The following is a 25,173-nucleotide window of genomic DNA, read 5'->3' as shown; positions in this document are numbered from 1 at the left end:
AGTAGTCAGTCCTCAGTGGAAAGGGAAAATGCGCTCCCAGATCCAGGGGGGAGATTGCTTTTATAGACAGAGGTACCTGCTCTGGTCCTTGATTGGGCTGCCCTCCTGCAAATAAGGACTCCAAATCCATAGTTGGATTGCTCCAAAGTGGACTCTCCTGATTGGCCAGTGAAGATGTTGATGGGGATATAGCTGCACAACTCCAGTTGGATGGCGAAAGCTTTAGTCCTATTGGTTGAAATAGGAACTCCTTTATAAGGGCTAGCTTGGATGGCAGAAAGACAGTGCAAGGCAGGCAGTTCAGTGCAGAGGCTGATAGTTCAGTGCAGTCTTCTCCATGAAGTGCAGTTTGCAAGAGAGACCCCTTTGTAGAAATAGCTGCTAGGCTCTGTTTTTTAAAATTTGAGCCCAGTTAGCCACCAGGAGCCCTTCTTAGTAGGTGTCTTCTTCCCCAGGGTCCACAGTATCCTTGTCTCATTTTTTTATGTCAAAGGGAAAAATTTAACATTTTGTTATTTAGTATAATGTTGCTGTAGGTTTTTTTGTAGATGGCCTTTATCACATTAAGGAAGTTCCTTTTTTATCCTTGTTTGCAGAGTTTTTAAAATCATGAATGGATGTGTAATTTTATCAAACACTTATATTGCATTTATTGAGATAATACTATTAATTTTCTCTTTTATTCTGTTAACAGAGGGATAAATGCACATAATAGAAAAGAAAGCTTAAACATTAATGACCTAAGCATCTGTCTCAAAAAATTAAAAGATTTTTCTCCTCCTAGTTAACTGTTAGAGCCTGTCATTCCTACTGAATTAATGCTTAATCTAAACCACATATTTGGTATAGGAACACTTACTAACATTTAAAAATACTCCCTGCCCTAAAGTAGATTGGAAATCTATCATCTCTAAATGGAGATACAGCATAGAAACTGGGAATAACAGTTGATGCCACATGAACTGGCAAACACATTTAAAAAATATTTTATTTTTATAATTTTAAAAACATTCCTGGCTAAGTCACTTATTTTGGTAATGGCATTTTGAAAACTTATGCTAAAAATTGAACCATCACTTTCTAGTAGGGCCTAGAAATAGATTTCAGGCTTAGAGGATATATTTGGTGTATCAGAACCATATGCCATCAAGTAGGTAGTTCCATTCTCCTGGAGAACAATGTGAAAAAACTACCTTAGGGCAATTTTGCTGCCCATTTTATAGATTATTTAGATAGCTGTTAGGATAGCCCATATCAGTCCTGTAGCTTCTTTATGGCTGTGTTTCAGTGTAGAAACCATGATAATTTTTAAACTAATTTAATCTGAGTGGAATCATTAATGATAGATTTAATGCAGAGAAAATGAATTAATTCTGTAAAATGAAAATGCGGTGAACATCAGGTAACAATAATTCACTCCAGTTTGTGACTTAGCAGTTATTTAACAGGCAGTTACTGGTCTTAGAGCCTGTTTTTTTCACAGACACCTGCTGTTTTAGGTTGCAGAAGCCAAGACTTCCTTCTCAGCTGATGTTGAATATTGTTAGTTAAGCACAAACGTCATTATCAAGAAAACAGGAAGTTGTGTAGGAGAACAGGCCAAATGGTAAATTAATACTCAGGGGAAAGGAAACTGACGTAGACTGAGGGAAGGAACCCTGCACTAATCTACTTTGTTCTTTTTACAGGGCTTGAGGAATAGATACGGTTTAAAATACATTTTTTTCCAGAAAATACATCAAATGATAGGTTTAGCATTAAATTAGAAAGCACATATTTTGCTTATATTTTGCATTGTCTTAAAAATGCTAATGTTTTAAAGGTTGTATTACATCTTTTTTAGCTGTATTAATCCAGATTAATTCTTGGTTGTCATTAAAATCATATAAAGTGTAGTGAAGTTGCCAACTTTTTCCCTTTATATTTGTACTTTAATAATTTGAGTCAGATCTCAGTAACTTCAGAAAATTAATTGTCAAATTAGTGGTTAAAAGTCCAAGTAATATTTTTTTTAGATTTTATTTATTTTTTAGAGAGAGGGTAAGGGAAGGAGAAAAAGAAGGAGAGAAACATCAATTTGTGGTTGCCCTTCACATGCCCTGAACTGGGGACCTGGCCTGCAACCTAGGCATGTGCCCTGACTGGGAATCAACCCGGCGACTCTTTGGTTCGTAGGCTGGTGCTCAATCCACTAAGCCACACCAGCCAGGGCCCAAGTAATGTTTTAAAGAGAATTCAAATCCAAATTTACCTGTCACTATTTTTTTTAAAGAGTTTGCTAAATAAATCAATAGTGTCAATATTGTAGAGTCTATTTAATTAAGTTATAAGAGCCTTGTTCCCTCTTTTGCATCATTGATTTACATGTATATAGGTCTTATACACATTATTGTTAAATCATTTTCTCTTCATTAAAATGCATGTGGTAGAACACCTTTTTGGCAGTGTTTTGTCCCCTTTTACTTTTCATTATTATAGGTACTTAATAAAATGGCTTTTGTTGAAAAAATCATAATTCACATTTTTCTCTAGGTTTCACCTTTCATTATTGAGAGATGATTTAGTGTAGCGGTTAAGGAAATGGACCTGGAGCTTGGATTCCAATTTTGTCATTTACTAGCACGTATCTTCTATGTGCCTCAGTTTCCTCATCTGTTAAATGGAGGTAATGATAGCACCTCTCTCTGAAGGTTACTGTGGACTTAAATAATTTAATTAAAGAACTTAGAATAGTGTCTGCCACATAGTAAATGCTTAAAAAATATTAGCTGTTTGTTATTATTTATTGTGAAAAGAGAGTAATTTTAGTTACTGACTTTAAATTCGGGATCGCATGTACAGCTCTTCAAAGGGACGACCTTTCACAAGTAATTATACTTTTTCCTTTCTCAGAGGGGAGAATGAGAGCATCTTCCCAACTGCAGTTAAATCATAAATTTTTGGCACAAAAAGAGCACAGGACTGGGAGTTAAGGTGTTTGCATTCATTCAGCAAATCTTTATCTCCACACACAGGGGTTGGAGTATCCACATCCTGGACACTGGCGCCAGATGCTGGAGATTTAAAGATGATTTAAAGGTGTCTAGGTCCAGGCACTAAGATGTGGCTGGAGTGCCCTGGAAGTGATTTCCACTCCCAGTGCTCTTACTGAGTGCCTGTGAGACCCTCTGGGCTTCACTGTCGTCATCTGTAAAGTGACACTTTTTAGGTTTAGTTTCTAATTATAAACATACACTAAAATTTCATCAGTGCCGGGTGCTTAGCACTCTGCTAAATGTTGTACTAAGACATTTAAAAAAGTATAAAATAGTTCTTGGCACCAAGAATCTTATGATCTGGCTGGGAAAACAAGCCACAGTTACAAGATAGGTAATAATATTGGCAGTGTGTGATTAGATGTGAGGCAAGATACCAAATGGATGAGAGTATGTGAGATTATTTTATTTAGCGTTTTATTTTATTGATGGTGAGCTGCAGTTTTTGTTGTGAAGTACTAGGCTAAACTGCCTGATTTGATGCTATCAAGAATTTCCACTTGATATTCCCATTCGGATAATCTGTAGTGACAGCTTAGCTCCTTTTGTTCTCCCACTTTAAAATAGTGCATTTCCAGTATATGGAAGCAATTAGAATTTAGTAAAAGATAGTTTTTAAGAGAGTAGTTCTTCATCCAAAAACTTTTTCCATTGCAGTGCCAAGATATGTTTTTTGTTCTTGTCATCGCTGTAGTCTCAGCACCTAGCATAGTGCCTGACATATAGTAAGCAGCACTCAGCAAACAGTAGAGGGACAAATTTGAAATTACAATTTAATTACCAGCAATTTTAAATCCTTGAAGACTGATTATTAAAAGTTACTCAATTTGTAATACTGGCTTTTTAAGCCATGGATCTAACTATATGGTAGGACGAGTTGCCACTATACAAATAAAGTTTTAATGGAGTTAGTAACTTTTTACTTAGCATTTTCATACTTGTGTAAGAAATGACTTTCTAGATGAGTGAACTTTCCCATTGTGTTAGTTACCTGTTACTGACATCTGAGCGCAACTTTACAGGAGGCTTTACACGGGCAGTGCCCAGCCAAGCCATTGCCAGAATTCCGACACAGGGAAAATGGGAGACACAATGAATGCTAGAAATGTGAAGTTTTCGATACTACAATGTAAAGACTTTCATATACTTTACTGGAAGGCTCTTTATCAGTAAATGACCTGCATTCTTTCCTTCTGTAAAGGAGTGGAGCACTTTTGGAGAAAGAGGTAAATCAAGCAGCCATTGCCACCTTAACTTAGTCAAATATAAAAAAGGATGTAGTTAGCCTTAAACTATTTATATAATTATAAAATAGTTTGTTAATTATAAAAATCAAAACAGTGCAGAAAGGCAATTGAAGAAAGTTGTAAAAATCACCCCAAATCCTGCTACATTTTGGTGATTCTTCTGAAATCTGTTTATGTACACAAGAATGTACATACGTAGATCATCTTTTCTATAAATGCACGCCACACTGTTCATGTGTGTTTTTCAGTCTTTTTTTTTCAACCCGTGCCCTTTTTTGGTTAACAGAAAAAGTCATGCCCCCCTTCAGTGCGATTTGAGATTTCACAGTAAGTTAAATAACATGACCAAAACCAATTTTAGACAGAGGTAATTAAAGAAGAAACACTTCAGTTTAGTCTTAAAAGAACCTTTATGTACCATGACATCAACTTTCCCCCCATAAACCTATGTTTTTATCCTGTGTATTATGGAAGATAGAACTTACCAGATCTTTTAAATAATTCGCTCAATATTTTATTGGAGCAGAGGCTGGTGCTCTATAGGAGAGAGTCCTGCTGATGGAAGCTTGGCCTTTCCTCGTCGCCATGAACAGTTTAGCTCTTGGTCCCAAATTTGTAATTCTTCTAATTTTAATATTTTAATTTGGGGAGTATTACCTTCATTCCCATCCCTACTCCAAGTGAGTGATCTTACCAACAATGTATATAGCACACTCTCTAAGGTAAATTTTGGCTAGCCCACCCATTAATCTGGCTCTGTTTCCATATAAGATTTGGTTATCATCTCACACTTTATACCAGCGATTTTCCACCTGTGTGCCACAAGAATTTTTTTGTTTTTTCTTTTTTTAAGACAGGAAGAGGGGGAGGAGGGAAAAGAAGGAAGTGGGAGTGGGGGAGAGGGTGCAAGCGAGTGTGCATTTATTTGTTGTTCCAGTTATTTATGCACTCATTGGTTGGTTATTTTATGTGTCCCAGGGATTGAACCAACCTTGGTGTGTCATTTTGATGCTTTAACCAACTGACCTACTTACTTGGCCAGTCAAGAATTTTTAAAACATGCAATACCTGACTGTTTAGTCAGGGGTACTGACCTCTTTTCCCTTAGGTTGTCAAATAAAAAAGTGACAACAGCAAACACAAAAATAGCCATCTGTTATGAATGAATCAAAATTATACTTTTTTTTGTTTGATTGCCAAAAAATATAATATATTTTTGGTGTGCTGCAGATTTTAGTAATTAGTTTATGAGTGCCATGAAGTGAAAAGGTTTAAAATCGCTGCTTTATACTCCTGATTTCCCTTATCCCTAAACTTACTCCTCTCCCGGTCACCCTACTGAGTAAATGTATTTTGTCTCTGTCGCCACTGCTGCTGTTCTAGTCGAAGTATCCATCATCTTTCTTGCCTGAAATGGACTTCTGTCTGGTCTCCCCATTTGCATTGAACTCTTTACAGTCCCTTTCCCACAGAGTAGACAGAGTGATCCTTCAAAAGCATAGAAGCAGGTAAGATTACTCTTCTTAGAACTTTTCCTTGCACTTGGAATAATTGCTACTACCTACAAGGCTCTGCAGGTATGTCCCTTCCTTACCAGTTGTCCTAATCCTTTGCGATTCTCTCCCTCATCCACTCTATTCTAGTGGCATTCCCCACACAGGTCCAGATTTCTTCCCCCAAATATTGAACTTGATCCTGCCTTCACTCCTTTGCACCAGCCTTTTCCTCTGCCTGGAATGTTCTTCCCCAGACCATGATTGGCCCCTCTGTGTTATTCGGGTTTTGGATTTCACTTCCTCAGAGGTTTTCCCCAGTCGCTCAGTGTAACTCCTGTTTTATCGCGGCACCCTGTTACATTTTCTTCATAGCATTTAGCAATCTTAAACCATCTTCGTTTATTTGTCTCTTGTGTATTGTTTTTTTCTTCCCTTGCCAGAATTACATTTCCATGAGACTGTAGATCTTGTCTGTCTTATCCACCCTGTATTCCTGACAACTAGAACAATGCTCAGTAAATCTTATCTTAGTGAAAAAAAATCAATGGATGAATCACTCAGAGGGAGAAATGTACCTTTTTACACCCTGGGGTGGCTGGAACCAGCATTACAAATAGTAAGACAGGAGGGCGAAGGGACACGGCTCCAGAACACTTTCCCAGGCCTGGTTAAAGCTTAAAGTAAATAGTATAAATTGTGGCCCAACAGTGAAAGTAACAGTTCAGAAACTAATTTCACATTGAAGAACGATGACTAATTCAAACAACTACAATCAGATTAATCCTGAGGATTTCCTGTACTATTAATAACTTAAGAGATACATAACTTGATCTTTAATCCCCAAAAGATACTTGATTATGAAATTTTTTATTAAAAATTATATTAAAGTATTGATTGACTATAAGAAAACATTCTCACTTTCTTGTAGGATCATTTCTGTCGTTAGATTATACTTTACATTTTGTAATGCTATAATTATTTTCTATAAGTGTTTTCAAATATTCTGCTATGGACTAGACAAGATTATACTATAAAGGAAATACTTAATAAAATGTGCTCTGCAGAATGTTTAATATTGATAGGTAAAGGAGAATATGTTCTTAAAACTTGTGAAAAACTAAAATACGTTAGTATGCAATTACTAGTGCAACTTTGCTGTGTCGTTTATAAACTGGTGTTTCTATTGGCCAGCAAAGATAAAGAGGAACAGCCAACCTAGTGATTTATATTAAATACATCTGAGTTGATGTTTCTGTCATGTTCTTTTCTCTTTCACATTCACATAGTTATGGGGAAAAATAATAAATTTAATATGAGGTCTGAGTTAGATATTTTTAAAGCCAGCATTTCTCAAATTTTTTTCCAAATGGCCTTTGCCCTTCAACTGGACATCTCGGGAAGTTGTGCCTTTACTGTGCTTCCTTTCTTTCAGCTACTTTCGTCGGCTCTGTTTCAGAAATGTTTCATAGCAAGTTTTGGAATTATGAAAGAAAATTAGCCTTCTTGCTTTATTTTATAAATTAAAACCTCACTTTAGAAAACTAAATGAAGACATTTATTTAGTAACTTCCTCAGTCTTCACATCAATATTTTATTAGTTCATGGAGTCAATACTGCTGTTACACAGTTGAAGTTATGACTTGTAAGATCATGAAAGATAACTCATGAAAGTAAATTTGTATAAAGAACAAAGCACATTGTATAACTTTGTGAAGTAATAGATTAAAAAAAATACCAAGCTGTCAAGACCTGGGTGACTAACTCGCCGCCCTTTTGAATGAATCTGTATTGTATCTGAGGCTGAGCGCAGGGCACTGTGCTCTCCTGCTCTCCTGCAGAGGTAAGCCGTGGGGTGCCAAGTTTAGAGGAAACACCGCACCTTCAGGGAAGGAGAGAAAACTGTCTGGTACCAAAAAAAGGCCAAAAGTGGGCTCTTCTTAGTATTGAGTGAAAGCTAATAGCCCATATTTAAAATATGACCATAACATTACTCTTGTTTTACAATCCTTGGCATCAAAGACTACAGACCTCTTTTGGATAATGTATCTATTTGGAAAGAGGGATGTGCTTCTTTGAGAGAAATAGTTGAAGCAGTGTTTGTTCTTAGAAGGCGAGATAAATGAATTATTTGTTTTAGGGCAAGTATTACTGTCTTGGCCTTCATGACCACTATGGGTTTTTATTTTGTTCTGTAAGCCAGTGTTTTAATCTTCTATTTATAAAGATCACTTTTTATTTACTCTATGAAATATCTTAAATATGTGAGATTAAAAAAAATCTTTTCTTTTCCTTTTTTTTAAAGCTGCACGTCATTGACTCCTGGACCCAACTGTGACCGATTTAAACTGCACATACCCTATGCTGGAGAGACATTAAAATGTAAGTAAATGATGGCTGTTTTACTGAAAATGTAGATTACAGAAATTGCTTCAGTGTTTAGTTCTTCTGCAAATGATTCCTATATTTAAATAATACGTTTATGCTTCTGTTTCTTGACTTACCGATTTTAGGTATTAGTATCTTTTGAGTTCCTGCTCTGATACATGAGGCATCAGCCTATTTTCACTGCATCCTTTCTCTCTCTCTTCTCCTCCTCTTTAGTGTAACCGTATCACCAATATTGGTTCCTGTGTTGGGTATCCTGTAGCTTTAAAACATTTTTTTAAAGGATCATTTTAAGCACTGTGTTGTACAGCTAAGTGAACAGCATGTAAAATTCTTAGTGAGTGCCTGGCAGAGTCAGCACTGTTATACTGAAGCACAATCTCTATGCAGTAATGATGAACACTGAGTATGCTTTTATTTAGTTTGCCGTTAACCATAGTGGCTTTTGGCCCCCCACTTTATAAGATGAAGATTTTAGCCCCTGTGCTTCTTTCCAGCCCTCTCCCTTCACCTCCCAACTTCTGTTTTCTGTTGTTTTCCTTTTGCATTGTCAAGATTGGTAACTAACTATCGATTCTAAATCTGTAATTGTCTTCTGGTCTTTGTTTATAAATTGCTTGAATGATTGCTCTGCAGGCCTGCTCCTGCACAGTTATCACTATGGGATTTCCTTTGTTATTCCCTTGGATTTGACCTTGTTTTGTAGAATCTGTGTATTGAGAAATGTTTTGTAGGATTGTATCTTGCTAAGTAGGTTAACCCTTTATGTTGCTGGAACATAGTCTCAAATAACTTGCTCGGATTGCACATTTCTGTCCATCTTTCCACCTTTCCTGCTCACCTTTCCTTCTCCCACCTTTCTTGTAGCTCTTCTCATACTTTTTTATTACCTCAGTCATGATCAGGCATCCTAATTTCCAAGAGCTCTTTCTTGCTCTTGCTCTCTGTTTCTCTTTCACAACATCTTGTTCTTATTTCATGAATACTGTATCTTAAAAGTTTGCAAAGGATATAGATTTTTTTCCCCCTGTTTTCTGAATTATCTTATTTCCCCCCGTGGGTTATATTTTTATTTTTTTATCATCTTTTTTTCCTCTCTGTTATTCTATAGCCTTTCCTCAAATAAAAAGTGGTTCTGAGTTGTCCATTTATATTTAAGACAGACAGTAAAACTCTTGACTGGGACTTCTGTATAGGCCGGGCTTACTGAGTATATGGGCTAAGGGTGGGCCAGCTGTGAGTACGAGGGATCCCTATGCATCACAGTTCAGAGCTTAACTGTTGTAGCTTTCCCTTAAAGAGTTTGTTCTATTTCATTAGGAAATCCTCTGTATTTTTTTTCTGGGGTTACACATCTGGCCACTATGACGTTTTTGGGGGTGAGTGGGTATTATGGATGGAAAAAAAAGGGATTCCACCCTATGGAAAGTAACTTCATAGGATGATCTGATTATAAATTCCTAACTGGGCAGGCCTATAATTTCTTTGTTTCATTTATTTTTTAAAAATTTCAGTTATAATTGACATACAGTATTATTTTATATTAGTTTCAGGTGTATAGAAGTGTGGTTAGACATTTATATAATTTGTGAAGTGACTCCTCCCCAAGTCTAGTACCCACCTGGCACCATACCAGTTATTACAACTATTTTCAACATAGTTATTGACTACTTTCCCTGTGCTGTACTTTACATTCCCATGACTGTTTTGTAACTACCAATTGGCACTTCTTAATCCCTTCACCTTTTTCATCCAGCTCCCCAACCTTTCTCCCTTCTATCAGTCTTTCCTATGAATCTATGACTCTGTTTCTATTTTGTGTGTTCATTTATTTTGTTCTTTAGATTTCACATATAAGTGAAATCTTATGGTATTTGCATTTACTCTGTTTGACTTACTTCACTTAATTGTGCCCCAGGCCTATGACACTCCCATGTTGTCACAAATGGTTAGATTTCATTTTTTTTCTTGGCTGAGTAATGTTCCACTGTGATATATATGTACCACCTCTCCTTTATCATCCACTGATGGGCACTTTGGTTGCTTCCATATCTTGGCTCTTGTAAATAATACTGGTTCTATGTGTACTTGAAAAGAATGTATATTCTGCAGCTTTGGGGTAAAATGCTCTAAAAATGTCAATTAGAGTAATCTAGTCTAATGTGCTATCTAGACCTATAACTTCTTTAGTGAAAGGTTTTAAGCTAGCCCTGTCTGTTGTTCTTGTGCATCTAAGCTAACACACCTTTGAAATGCCTGTAACGGGGTATTAACCCTCAAGAGAGCACGTAATTAATTGTATTAAGTATCTTGTAGTCCAGTCCTTTTCTTCCTTTCTTCAGTCTTCCTTATGTACCCTCCTTAATTTCAAATGCATGAAAGAAGCTACAAAACCATTACTCTGAAGAAGCATTTGAGTTCTTGCTCCCTGGCATGTGTTATCACTTTGGCTCAAATAAACTCATAAAAATTCTCTACAGGTTTGGATGTTTCTTATGTCAACAGTAAATAGTTGATTCCCTATGGAGCTTTTAATTATAAGTTTCCCTGTTCTTAGCCTCGTGTCCCATTCTTGCCTTTCCTTACACCGGATGACTGCAGATTTTTATGGATTTACCAGGACAGATGGCTTCCTCCTCATCAGTAGCCTCTTCCTCACGTAATTGCAGCCAGAGCTTTCTCTGCCCTGTCTCATCAAGTTCTACTCTTCCGTCTGCATTCTGCCTTCCAGGAATTTGTTGAAATGTCTCTACCGATTCCTACTCTCTCCTCTTCCTCTTCATTCCCCTGCTGTTTTGGATTTTTATCTTAGTGTTTCTTCACTATCATTTAATGGGAGGTTGGGTCTTGCAATAACCATAATATACAACTTTATTAAGTTTTTCATTAAATCCCATTGTATGGTTTAAATTATAATTTTAACCAAGGCTGAATCAAACTATTTGTAGCTTTTGGTAATTAAATTTCATACCTTTAAACTCAATGAAGTTAGAGAGGGAGAGTCTTTTGTTTATTAAATTATATCTTCAATCCCTAGCACAGTTAAGATATTCAATTAAGTATTTGTTGAAGAAATGAAATGAATTCATGCATAAATTAATGAATTTTAGTGTAGGGATTTTTGTTGGTTGAAATATACCGTTATAGAGAATGTGACATTCTGTTAGTTGTATCAGTCTTTTGCCAACAGAAATTCAGTCTTTAGAAGTTATTTATTATTACAAGGAATTTGTAATTGGAACATTGCTCTTAACAGTTCAGAAAACAGGAAACACATATAGTACTGTACAGATTTGGAGTCTGTATCAACTTTGTCTTTGTATATTTTACTCTACTTGTTCAAAGCAGATTAGTGAAAATGGCATATAACTAAATTTTATACTTCAGAATATTTTGTATATTAGAAAACAGTTCTTCTACAAATGTTTCATCTGTGAATAAAGGAACTTTTGTGCAGGTAAGGTAGTGAGACTGAAAGACAAGGGGAGAGTATATTTCTGCCCACCAATTCGTGAATTGATTCCTACAAAAATTACCCACATTCAAAATGAAATAATTGAAATAAGAAGGACCAGAAAATTGCAGTACCTCATGAGTGATGTTATTGTTTCCTCAGCTCTTTAGTGTGAAGAGACAGTTTTTCAGTGTTGGCACAGTGAAATTTGAGTTACTAATTTGTGTACGAGTCTTATGGGAAGTCATCAAAGGATATTCGAATTTAAGAGAAGTCCTTGAATTTCATGATTGTGGAAGAGACAACTGGCACTTACTTAAAGAGGATTTAAAAAGTGCAAATTCAATGATCCAGGTTGATTTAAATAAAATGTATGTTAAGGTCTAGGATGGTGCCACTAAAATGAGTGAAAATTTACTAGTTATAGCAAAATTCACAGAGGAAGATCATTGGGCTTCATATAATGCATATTTGTAAAAATAACTGCCCTAGTCATGATGTACAGTGCTTAATTCTTTTTTTTTTTTTTTAGGATTTTATTTAATTTATTTTTAGAGAGAGGGGAAGGGAGGGAGAACTAGAGGGAAAGAAATATTGATATGTGAGAGATAAATCAATCAGTTGCTTCTTGCATGTTCCCCAACTGGGGACCTGGCCCGCACCCCAGGCAAGTGCCCTGACTGGGAATTGAACCGGCCACCCTTTGGTTCTCAGGCCGGCACTCAGTCCACTGGGCCACACCAGTCAGGGCTACAGCACTTAATTCTTGAGGAAACTGTGTTTGTGTTTTTGTGTACCCTATTGAACCTAGGGCAGGGAATAGGCCGTTTTGCTCATATTTTACTTCCAGTCTCTGTTGTACTGCGTGGCATCCAGAGGGGCCCTATACGTGTGTGGGGGACAAATGAACCGTGTTCACTCTTTGGACCTGGCAGTGATGAGGTTTGGTGAGGTTCAGAACTCTGAAGTATTCTCAATGTTACAAGTTTGTTGGATAACACTATATAACTATAAAGAGAGATTATTGAAAGACTGTAAGTTATATCAAGCAAGTCTGTAATGTAGCTGGTAAAGCAAATGGTTTGCTAACCTAGGCTTCAAAATTAAAATGATCTTTTGTTTAAAATTTCTGTTTTTTATACTAACAATTTACTTTAATCAGGGACTGTTTGGTTATGAGAAACCCATTGGAACAAACATAAATTAAAGAGGTTTTTGTTTGTCTTTATAAGAAATTAAGTGAATTCCATGGTGCCCAAGGGTGGGACGTGTAGCCACTCCTCGTAGGAATCAGGGACTCTCAGTGGAATCAGGGACTCTCGATGGTAGACACCATAGAGGCCAGTCAGTGACTGTGTCCTTGTTTGCCTGTGTCTTTCTCCTGCATCTTATTCTATTGTCATTATATTCACTTTATTCCGCCCCACCCCCATCCCGATTTCCTGAGTCCTTTAAGTGGTGACTCAGTTCAAGGTCACCAGAGATTGCCTGTGGTCTTGGAATCTAAATTCCTGGGAGAGGGGCTCTGGTCTGATTGGCAGCTTGAGCTGGGTGTCCACTTCTGCTCCAAGAGTTCTGGGTATCAGCCTGGTTACGAGAGGCCAGTTTAGCACAAGGTCAGCATGGACGTGGGCAGGGACCCAGACAGTCATCTATTCCAGTGTCTCAGGAATTATTTCTAAAGAGCTTCCAAAAGAAATTACCGACATTTTTCACTTTGTCTTCAACAATAGATACAATAACATTTTATCATCTGAGAGGAATGATGGATATTTCGAAGCCATTTGTAACAGAGTGAAGAAGTCATACCAAAAAATTATCTTCAAAGGTTTTGAAGTTGACTATTCCAGAGGAAAAGCCTTCATTCAGAGGAAAAACTGAAAAAAAAAAATGGTTATGATTTGGGTAATACATTCTCTCCCATGTTCTCAGAAGAGCAGTGTACAATTACCGTTCATTTCCGAGGCTCTGATAATACATCACTGAATTAAAATTTTTTTGGAGAATGATTACAACAAAATGAAACCTACTTTTGAAATGCTGTTTAAATGGAATGCACCATTCAATTGAACAATGGTCAAACATATACAAAGGTTTTTATAGACCCGTTGTAAATAGTGTTCAAGAACTGCTTTACTGACTCTTGAAATCACTTTCATTTTGATCCTCCCAAGTGGTTTGTCTGCTCTCTGTGTGTATGTGCGCGCATTAGTGTAGTGCTTCTCGCCTCTCAGGTCTGTTACCCAGTACTTCGTCATAGCCAGTCAGGGTAGTCCACTCCCAACGCTCTTTGTCCTCTAAAAACTCACCCGTGCAGCTCTGTGTAGACGACTCAAGGGCTTGACGCCGATGGCTGTCAGGCAACCGAACACCACACTGGTGGCACCCGCAGGGCCCAGCCGAGAAGTTTGTTGCATCAGCTGAAAGAGATGTTGAAGCTCTGTTGAGTTCTCTTATCGAATAAGAATTTTGCACTTTGTTTGGTGTATTATGATACCTTTTATTTTGAACTTTGGCCAATAGTTCAAAAGCTTGCTGCTGTGGCTGTAGCTGTTGACAGTTTTGTTGGGATGGCAGTGTCATTTTATTAAAAATACCTTGTATTGTTTAAAATAAATAATCTGTTTGGAAAATGTTAACCAAGTGATTGTTTTGCTTTAACTCTTTCTCCCTTACCTTTCGTCATTTAGCGACTGAGTCCCTCAGCCTAATGTCCACTGTCTGCCATTTCAGCCTCTCATTGCCCTTCTTGCGTGGGAGCTCAGCTGACGACAAACCATCCAAGTCACATAAGTGATTTGCAGGTTGTACTTCTCAAATACCCTGCTTTTTCTGTTTCTGCTTTTGTTCGCACTGATTTGGCTTCAGTTGGACCGACCAAGGAAGTAATAAAATAGCTCGTTTTGTTTTGTTACATTGGGTTCTTCATTTGCACTCACAAATCTGCACTCTAATGGATGTGCTCTCGGGGGCTCTTTGGCCACCACTCCCCTAGTCTCCCAGGTCATCTGCAGGGAAAGCAGCAGTTAACCATTTTTCCTGTGTCTTGTAACAGTTAAGTAAAAAGTTGGACATTATGTTAGCAGACTTAGTGTTTTGCATCATGCTGAGAGGCATTATAATTTTCCTTGGTAGCATAGTTCATTTTACTTTATTTTTATCTTTTCAAAGGATTCATTTACTTAAAGATTATTATGTAGCATTCAAGGTATTTTTAGAGGCTAATTAGGGAGGCAGGTCACCTTTGATTTGGTGAATGTTCTAAAAAATGCTCATTGAAAGGCAAGTAAGAAGTGCTAATTTTGTGGATTAGACATTATCTCTCCCATCGATTTGGAGGATCCCTTTGTTCTGGTGTTTCAGAGTATTTTATTTTCTTGGAATTCATGGAATGTTTGAAAAAAATTTTTAAGAATTAGCATTAATATTAAAATCAGCTTAGTTATAGCTGAATACATATATAAAAATAAATAAATCCGGCTTTGATGATGATTATAACTTATTAAAATATGACTGATAAATTGCTAAACTAACTGAGCATTTATTTTATAAAGAGTTAGGTTTATTTATATACATTACATCTCATTTAATCACACAGTAATTCTGAGATACAGATTTATATCCCATTTTTTAATATTAACTTTATTGAGGTATAATTTATATATAATAAAATGTATCTGTTTTAGTTGTACAGTTACATAAAGTTTGGCACTTGTAAGCACCTATATTGAGTACTATACCACAGTCAAATATATGTATTTTCATCCCTCAAAAGATCTAGAGCGTTTCCTTCCTTCCATAAATCACCATCTCCCCACCCTCTAAACTTTTATCCTCTTTGAAATTAAAAAAGTTTTTTCTGTTTTAGAATGTCACATAAATTGAACCATATACTATGTAGTTTTTGTATATGGCTTCTTTCGTTCTGATTTTCAAATGTTGAGCCAATATTTCATTTCTGGAATTCATCCCACTTGATCATTAGGTATTATCCTTTTTATGTATTGCTGGATTTGATTAACATATTCTTTTAAGGATGTTTGCATTTATATTTGATGCTGTAATTTCTGTACTTTCTTCTAGTTCTTTGCTTGGTTTTAGTATCAGAGTTAATGCTGGCCTCATAAAGTGAGTTGGGAAGTGTTCAGTGCTCTTCTGTTTTCTGAGTTTCTGAAGCACTGATTTTATTTATTCCTTAAATGTTTGGTAGGGTTCACTAGTGAAGCCATCTAGGTCTGGAGTGTATGTTTGGGTAGCTTTTTTAAAAATTACAAATGCAATTTAACAGATATAAATAAGGCAAACAGGCTATTTAATTATTTATAAGTGAGGTTTTGTAGTCTTCTCTTTCAAGGAATTTGTCCATTTTGTCCAAGCTGTTGAATGTATCAGCATATTGCTATTTATAATACTTTCCTTATCATCTTTTTACTGCCTGTATGATCTGTACTAATGACCCCTTTCATCTTTCCTGATGCTGGTAAAATTGTGCCTGTCTTTTCTCTGCTTTTCTTGTTAGTTTAGCTAGAGGATTCACAATTTTATTAGTCTTTTCCATGACTAGTCCAGTGTTTAGAATACGCATCTTTAGCTTTTCACAGTCTGCTATTAAAGATACTGTAACTTTTCATTTATAATGTAAGAACCTAACAACAGTTTATACTTCTCTTTCCTCCACCCCCAGTTGTTCTTCTGTGCTATTGTTGTCATACATTTTATTTCTTTATATATTATAAAGCTTATGGGCTTTGTCTTTAGTAAACTGTCTTTTCAAACCTTTTACCCATATTTTTCTAAACTACTTTTTTCCTGTAATTCAGTTTTGAGAACTCTTTATATATTTTATATACAAGTCCTTTATCAGATGTATGATTTACAGATATTTTTTGAGTAACCCAAGACATAAAGTTTTTCATAATATGCTTTCTTCTAGACATTTCATAGGGTTAGGTTTTACATTTAAGTCTATGACCCATTTTGAGTTCATTTTTGTATATGGTTCAAGGTCAAAAATTAATTGTCCATATATGTACAAGGCTCTTTCTGGACTGTCTAGTCTGTTCTGTTGACTTGTATGTCTAATTTTAGGTTTTGATTATTCTTGTACAGATTTTAGTTGTATAGTAAGTCTTGAAATTAAGTAGTGTAAATACTACAATTTTATTCTTTCTTTCTCTTTTTTTTTTAATGGATTTGGAAATTCTAGGTCCTTTAGCATTTGCATATAAAATATGGAATCATTTGTCAGTTTTTTAGTTTTCCATGTTTTTCAGTATTCCATGTATAGATCTTGTACTTTTTTTGTCATGTTTATTTTGATGTTATTGTAAATTGTGTTTTTGGGGGGTTTCAGTTTCTGATTGTTCATTACTGGTATATAGAGATACAATTGATTTTTTTGTCTATTGACATTAGCTCCTGCAACCTTGGTAAGCTCATGTATGAGTCGTAGTAGCTTGTATGTAGATTCTGTAGGATTTTCCACACACAAGCTACTACACTCATACATGAGCTGTCAACTGTGAAAATTGACAGTTTTATTTCTTCCTGTCCAATCTGAATGTCTTTTATTTCTCTTGCCTTAGTGCACTGACTAGAATGTCCTACTTCGTGTTGAATACAAGTGATGAGAGCAAACATTCGTTCCTTGTTCCAGATTTTAGCAGAAAAGCGTTTAGTCTTTCACCATTAAGTACAATTTGGCTGTATATTTTTCACTGATACCCTTTATTAGTTTGAGGAAGTTTCCTTCTATTCCTAGTTAGTAGAGAGGTTTTTTAAATTTGTTTTGTTGTTTTAAAATCCAAAATGGAGGTTGGATTTTGACAAATGCATTCCTTCATCTATTATGATGATCATGTATTGTTGATTTTTATGTTACTAATATGATGGATTTCACTGATTGATTTTTGAATATCCACTTACCTTGCGTCTCTCATATGAAGTTTAGTTGTTCATGATGTATTAACTTTTTTATATACTGTTGGATTCAATTTTATAAAAGTTTGTTTAGAATTTTGCAGTTATGTTCATGGGTGATAATTGGTTTGTATGATAATTTTCATTTAATCCTTTTTTCTGGTTTTGGCATCATAACAAAGCTTACTTTGAGAAAGAATGTGTTGTGATGAAAACCCTTTTCTTCATTTTTTTGGGAATGGTCTGTGAGGAAGTCATATTAATTCTTCCTTAGCTATTAGGTGTGATTTGCTAGTGAAGCCATCTGGGTCTGGAGTTTTCTTTATGGAAAGGCTTTAAAGTACTCATTCAACTTCCTTAGTAGAACTAGTCAGGCTATCTACTTCTTCTTGGGTGAGTGTTGGCAGTTCATAATCTTGAAAGGAGTTTGTCCTTTTCATCTAAGTTGTTGAACTTATTGGCACAAGGTTTTTCATAGCACTCATTTAAAAAAAATATGTAAAATCTGTAATGATTTACATCTGTTTTTCCTGATATTGGTAATTTGTTTTCTTCTCCTCCCCCCACCCCCCCCTTTTTTTTTTACCAGTCTGGCTAATTTTTCAATTGTATTAATCTTCTCAGAGAACCAGCTTTTGGTTTTATCCGTCCTCTCTGTTCCTCTGTTTTCTTTTATATCAGTTTCCATTCTGATCTTCTCTTACTTCTCTTGCACTTCTTTTTCTAGTTTGTTAAGATGGAAGTTCTGGTCATTGATTTGAGAACTTTCTTCTTCTCTAATATTGTTGTTTAATAGTATAAATTTTTAACTACTCCTTTAGCTGTATCCCACTGGCCTGGATATGTTGTATTTTCATTTTAATTCATTATATTTTTAGTTTCCCTTTTGATTTCTTCTTAGACTCATGGGTTATTTGGAAATGTGCAGAATTTTCTGGATTTTTCAGAAATCTTTCTTTTACTGATTTTGAATTTAATTCCATTATGATCCAAAAACATGCTTTGTATAACTTACATCCTTTTTAATGTATGGAGACTTGTTTTATGGCCTAGGATGTGGACTATTTTAGTAAATGTATAGCATCCTGTGAGGGTACAAAGTTGGTGCCAACAAATGCCTATATGTCTATTAATTATCTTTGTATTTAGGGTGGTCCCTCTTTTTTTTTTTCCCAAGATAATGGCACTGGCGATAGTGCCTTCAGATCAGAAAAGAGGAACTCATACTTTCTTGGGGGAGGTAAAGCAGAGATTTTAAAGTGCTGGTCTGACCTAAGAACAAAGGGTACTTAGGAAACTAGGTTCTTAAGGGAAGGAAGTGTTTGGAAGCCCGATGTGCTTCTGTTTGTTTTGAATTAGTCCCTCTGTAAAAATTATTTTGGCCTGTATGAACATTGAATTGCCTTCATCTCTAGGACATTTCAGGCAGAAGTTGGCATAAGACCTTTGGGGACATTTGGTGGCCATTCCAGTTGGCACAGGCACTCCAGCCACTTCAGGCTGTTGCATGGCAGGCTCTACGTGGCACCACCTGGCAGTTGGTCCCCATTGATTTTCACTGGGTCATCAGTCTGCTTTAGCAGAAATAATTGAGATTTTCATATTTCCATTTTCCCAAAAGATATGAACCATGTCTTAATTTCTAGTACATGACGTCATTCACATTAACTTCTGTATGTTGATTCTTAGTAAATCTATCTTTTTATACGTATTTAATTTATGTGGCAGATATGACTCTTTGTTTCTATTGAAATTGAAAAGTGAGACTTTTGCCTGATATAACCAGCCTATTAATTCTTCATAGAACAGTTCTTTTAATACTGTTCCCAGGCTGCTATCAAATTTTTAATTTATTGAAATTTTTCTTCAGGTTTCTAGAATTAGGTAAGATAATCATCTGTTGAGTCTTCAGCCAGTTCTATATCAGCATATAAAAAAGAAAACCAGCAGGGGCTTTACCCTTCACATTTCCCTTTTGATACCATTCACACTTAATATCATCAGTAACAACCCCACCAAAAAAATAAATCCTTGTTTTTGTTCTGCCTTTGGCTACAGGGCTAGGTTGTAAAAGGAAGAGAACAAAATGTTTTAGTAGGGTCATCTTTGGTGATGGGGAATTAGAGCCATTAAAAAAAATAAACAACTTAAAAATACAGCAAAATAGAAAAGTGGATGCTAGAGGATCTAGGAAGTTCAAGGGAGTTTTGTAGGTACATGATTTCAAACGAACCCCAGATACATTTAACTAATGGGGGGTATGAAGGGACAAGGGAAGAGAGAGATGGTGGGGATAGAGTTAGCCTGAAGATTAAAATAATTTTTTTAAAAATCAGTTCTTCTTATGCAGCCTGAATAAAAATTATGCTTCCCTTTTCCTTGGGCCTTAGAAATTAGAATCTTTTCAAATTATTGTCATTCTATATGGTCACCCCGTTTGATAGTGGCGCTGTGAGCCTAAGAGGATGTGGTTGCATTCAGCATACAGGAAAGTTACAACTCATCTCGAGTAGTTCTTCCTTTGTACTTCTGCCTAAACCTCTCCATTTGGAGAGGTGCCAGTTTGCCACTAAATTTAAATAAATAAGAACATTTCTCATCAATAGGGGTGGCAAATTTAGCCCCTCTTTAGAGCACTGAGCAATTTATGACCATATGTTAAATACCATAAAACAGCTTTAAAGACTTGGTCCCTGGCCATTGCCAGATTGCACCGTAGGAGTGCAGCAGCACTGCGAGGGACTGGGAATGCTTCCTGGGCCCTGGGAGGCCGCAGGAGCTCGCTGATGTCACAGCCAGCGAGGCCTGTTTTCAAACATTCCCTTTATAAAGGTGAGATACTAAAAGATTCCATTTTGGCATTTGGGTGCTAAGAAGGCAAGATATTTTTTTGATTCTTAAGGGTCAAAATTAGTATGGGAAGTGTTGTGTGGGAGAGTGAGTAACTTGGCAGCAGTGAATCCAGAAGGCAAATCTAGGAATAGGTAATAGATACCTACTCGTTCTTATTCTTGGAGCATGAACTAGACTTTTATAAGGCATAAGCAAACCAGATATCACACGCTTCTCAATTGTTTTCCTTTAGCCAACTTTTGATGAAAGGAATATTAATGTTAAAAACAATTTTTAAAATTTCATCCCACTAGGCTGCCAATATGATGATGCTTCCTTTTCTTCCAGGAGTATGAGTCATTATTCGGTGAACTCCAAATATTAGTTTTTCTTCTTACTATCATCACAGCCTGTGAATCATTTATGGCATTCAGTGGGCTCATGGCTGAGAGAATGAAGGTGTGTGCCAGCAAACTTGTGATTTTTGGGCAAGTAATGCTGTAGGACCCTAGATGGACTTTTAACACATGTGAGGAAACCACCGGTTCAGGCAGGTGCAGTGTTATTAAATAGGAATAGGCACCAGAAATCTTTGTGCAAGATTTTTCTCACTGTTCTCTCTGAAGGATACCTCTTCCTGCAAAAGAAGATGGTGTAATTTGGCTGTCAAAGGTCCAGGATTCCTAGCCTTCTTGAATGTGTAAGTGCCAGCTTGAAGGCTGATTTCCTGTCAGTTCCTGTGTGGTTTGCACTATATCCTCTTTGCTGTATATCAGCATTTTAGGCCATCTATCATAACTGCTATCTTGTAAATTCTTGGCAATTTGATCTCAGTTTGCAGAAGGCAGCTGGTATACTTCTCGAGGAAGTGCAGCTGGAGAGCTTCTGTCTCCCTCTTCCTAAAGCCAGGAAGTACACTATTGTTTTCCATCGCTGCTTTCTTCCTTTGAGAGGACAAAAATCTTAGAACTTTGGCAAATTTGAAAAGTGCTGGGTAGCAATTTGAAATTATCCTTTCTATTTTGTTGATCTAGGGCAAAAAGGCAAAAACTTGAGTGATCTTTGACATCATTTGAAATCTTGTCTGTTTTTTCCGTAATACATACATGTGCATTAGTGGAAGACCCTTTTCCCCCATTCATTGTAAATGAAGTCATGCTTAAGTCATCAGTCACATCAAGATGTTTTGTTTTTGGGATTTGATTTTCATGAATAGTCTAATTACTTAGGCCATATTATTGCCTGGTTAGTTTTTCTCTGTTTCTTTCCCTTAACAGTGGGATTTTTCTATTCCTGTTCCAGCATCCATTAAGACTATGCACTTTGGATATGACTTGAGTATTTGCATTGGATTTTCAAACTCTATGGAACACAGATATTTAAAGCACATTTCTTCACTGTTTAATGTTAAGATAAATGTATCTTTTGAGTTGTTCCAATTTATGCCATAATGGGTGAACTATGTTGTGGAATTTAGAAAAATGAGCAATTTTCCTCCTCTCTTATGACTCAGAATTCTCATTTTGGCAAGTTGATTTTATTTATGTAGAATAGGAATTACCTTTAGCCCAGTTCATCTAAGAGAAGAACCTATTTCTAAAGAATACAAACTCATGCATGAGTTATTTTAAATATTATTCCTAACTGCCCATCATGGCATAGATCATTTCTACTTATGATTCTTCTTCTTTTCATCTTTATTAAAACTCCATTCTCTGTAAGGTTCAACAACATCATTAGCATAGCTCTTAGTTTCTTTTGTGTTCTGGTTCTTAAGATGAAAGAAGGGAAAGGAAAGATAAATTGTGTTGCTTTACAGAAAAAAAAAAAAGCAAACTTTCTGATGGTAGACTTTATGTCAGATGTATGGACATCAGGCAGATGTATGAGCCGTCATAGAGATAGCCCAAATCCTGGTAGTGCACTAAGATGGCAAGAAAGAAGAAATTATGGGTTTAGGACGTGGGAGAAGTTGATAACCAGATTATGTCAAATCAAATCTGTAGTTCCTGAAATAGTATGTTGTTAAACTCTAGGGGTGGGAACCTCTGTGATCTTTAAGGTGTGTATGACTCACATAGTAGCTGATCAGGAAATGTTTGTTTATTACATGAGTAAAACCAGGGAACTCAATGATTATGTCTTACGTGGAAAGTCTTCAATTGGAAGGATACTAATTTGGGGGACCTTTAAATGAGACAAGGGTATATCTAAGGATTTGAGAAAGCACCATAGTTTCTGCATTGAAGAAAGGGATAAGAACTACAAATGTTATATAGACCTACCTGGTTTACAGGCATATTTAGGAAGAACCTAGGAAAAGATGTGCAAAAGTAGTCTGCCAACAACTTGGGCTAGACTTGGACTAACTAATTTTACTTTGTAAGGAACAACTGTCGATAGGTTGATCTCTTATTACAGAATGATGAGTATAGCACATTGGGAAGAAAAAAATAAATTGAATTTATCCTAAGAGTAGCAGGGCCTTTGCTTCTGTCCTTGGGTTGGATCTGATTAGCATACCATGAAATAATTAGTTAGACATAAAATGTGTTACTTAACCATATGCCTAGAGCCTCTCACGGTAAAGAGTGAATGCTGCCTAATGTTGAAATAAGACAGTTTGGTCATTTTAACATAGAACATATTGCAAAATTGTTTCTTCTCTGGTTAATTTATTCTATTGTTCCTGTCTTCTTGTTTCTCCTTTTTCTGTTTTTCTGAGTGTAATTTCACTACACTTGGGTAAGACAAGTTCCAGCCAATCGCTCAAATATCAGATTTTTTACCTACTTTGACAGGGTTGACCATTTCCTCTAGCAAGAAAAGAAAGAACCCCCAAATCTCAGAATACTTCCACCCCACCCTTACCCAGTTGTCAGTGAGCACGTACTCAGTCCCGTCCGGAAGTACAGTGTGTGAGGGCCTCCCTCGTTTGGCACCATCAGAGCGTCTCCAGCGTCTTCTCTTCCCTTTCCCCCTTCCCTACTAAACCTGATTGCTTTGACAGCCTGTCCCGAGCTTTCATTTCCAGCTCCATCTGTTGCTCTCCTTTTGAATATCTTGTTTCTACCAGTGTTGTCTATTCTAAGGGGCATATAATTTGCTTTCTACTTATTAAATTTTGCTAATTCTTTTACCCTTGCCTATAATTACCTTCTTATATTTTTTTATCTCAGCTGACGATGGACAGCACTAAGAGTGGGCATTTTTAAAAAGAGTGGAGTAGACTGAGTCTGACTTTAGACTGAAAAGAAATCATCAATGAACTTGGAGACTACAGCAGATTGTCCAAAGGTGGCCCAACAGGATCTCCTGTCCCACATGCTCTCTACATAGTGTGTGATCTTGCCACTCCTCCTTCGAGAATTGGAGTATAATTTTGCTCCCCTTGAATATGGGTGGATTTGTGACCGTTTTGACCAATAGAATAAGATGAAAATAATGTTGTGTGACTTTGAGGCTGGGTTTTAATGGCAATATAACTTCCATTTTGTCAGCAGGGACCCTTGTGCGTGGGGCCCTGAGCCACCGCGCTCAAGCCTGACTGCTGTGAGGTGCTGTGCTGTCAGGTAGCCAGGCCACAGGGAAAGGCCACGTGCAGCTGGATGCTCTTGTCTCGGAGTTGTCCCAGCCCAGGCACCAGATGTGTGAGTGGAACCACACTGGACCCTTCAAACCAGCCTGCATACCAGCTGTATACCACTGAGAGGTCTCTCCCAACACTGTCAGGGGCAAAAGAATCCCCCATCTACATTCTGCCTACATTTCTAACCCACAGAATCTGTGAGCGCAATACAATGGTGGTGGTTTGAAGCCTCTGGAGTTTTGGGGTAGTGTGTTAGGTGGCATTAGTAATTGGAACAGAGACCCTGACAAACAGGAATGGAACAAGAGCCTGTAGGAGGTGGAAGAGATCGGACTAGGAGCTGAGATACAGAGGTTAAGTCTTCAGAGGGAGGAGGAAAAGACAAAAGGATTAGGAAAGAAATGGGTAAGTATTGAGGAGAAAGTGTGGGCAATTCACTATATAAATATATAGGCATATATTTATGTATGTTTATATTTGGATGAAGTTGGAGTTGGAGTTACTTACCAAGAGGTGGAAGGTCCAGAGAGGGCCTAGCTGCCTGGTTGAGGCTTATTGGCTTTAGGTCCTTGCCTTTAACACATACTCACATGAGGAAAAATGGAGACAGGGCCTTTTATCATTCTGGTCTGCCTTCCTCACGAGAGTTGTGTGTATAGTGAATGCTGTAAGTGCGAAGTACCTGAGCCTTTAGAAGAGGTCAGGGTGATTCTTCCCCGAGGAGAGCCTTGGGCCACTGTAGCTCTGTTTATAAGTTCTGAACTGCAACTTGACTCTTTAGGATTTCGAATGACCCAAAGCTGCTTGTGGTCTTGGGGAAGGAAAGGAGGTCTGCCTTTAGAGTGGGGACTTTGATTTTAAGTAGCAGCTTTCTTGAGAGGAGAGGAAAGACATCTAGTTTTAGTTCTGGAGCTTCATAGGGCCTTTGTCCACACTGAGCACTCAGCCAGTGTCATTAATTGAGTGGGGGAGTTTATTCTCCAACAGAATTGTTTTCTGTAGTGTTCTGCAGTCTGGCCACTGGCCACATGCAAGTCAGTTTGTTTCTGTGAAGGAGGACATACTCCACGTCTGTGTGCACTCTTAAGAGTCTGGGAATCCCGCAAGTTGTAGTTTTCCTTAGTAAAATGCCTGATTTTAATGTTGTACAGAGAGAGATGCTGTAGAATCTCACTGGAGCATTATTGCTGGATAACACTGCTTTCATGACAGGTAA

The 25,173-nt window shown here is 36.9% G+C and overlaps 1 protein-coding gene across 1 annotated transcript in view; it reads left to right on the top strand.

Moving 5' to 3' along the window:
- The window catches only part of BABAM2 (BRISC and BRCA1 A complex member 2), a 335,445-nt gene that overhangs the window by 25,419 nt on the left and 284,853 nt on the right, over positions 1-25,173 (top strand). The window contains exon 3 of the mRNA XM_024552599.4: positions 8,081-8,157. Within this exon, the coding sequence (XP_024408367.3) occupies positions 8,081-8,157 (77 nt within the window). The remainder of the gene's footprint in view (positions 1-8,080; positions 8,158-25,173) is intronic.

The sequence above is a fragment of the Desmodus rotundus genome, chromosome 5, assembly GCF_022682495.2.
Source record: "Desmodus rotundus isolate HL8 chromosome 5, HLdesRot8A.1, whole genome shotgun sequence".
Classification (NCBI taxonomy): domain Eukaryota; kingdom Metazoa; phylum Chordata; class Mammalia; order Chiroptera; family Phyllostomidae; genus Desmodus; species Desmodus rotundus.
The sequence above is the reverse complement of the archived record's forward strand: the minus strand, read 5'-3'. Positions and strand labels throughout refer to the sequence as shown.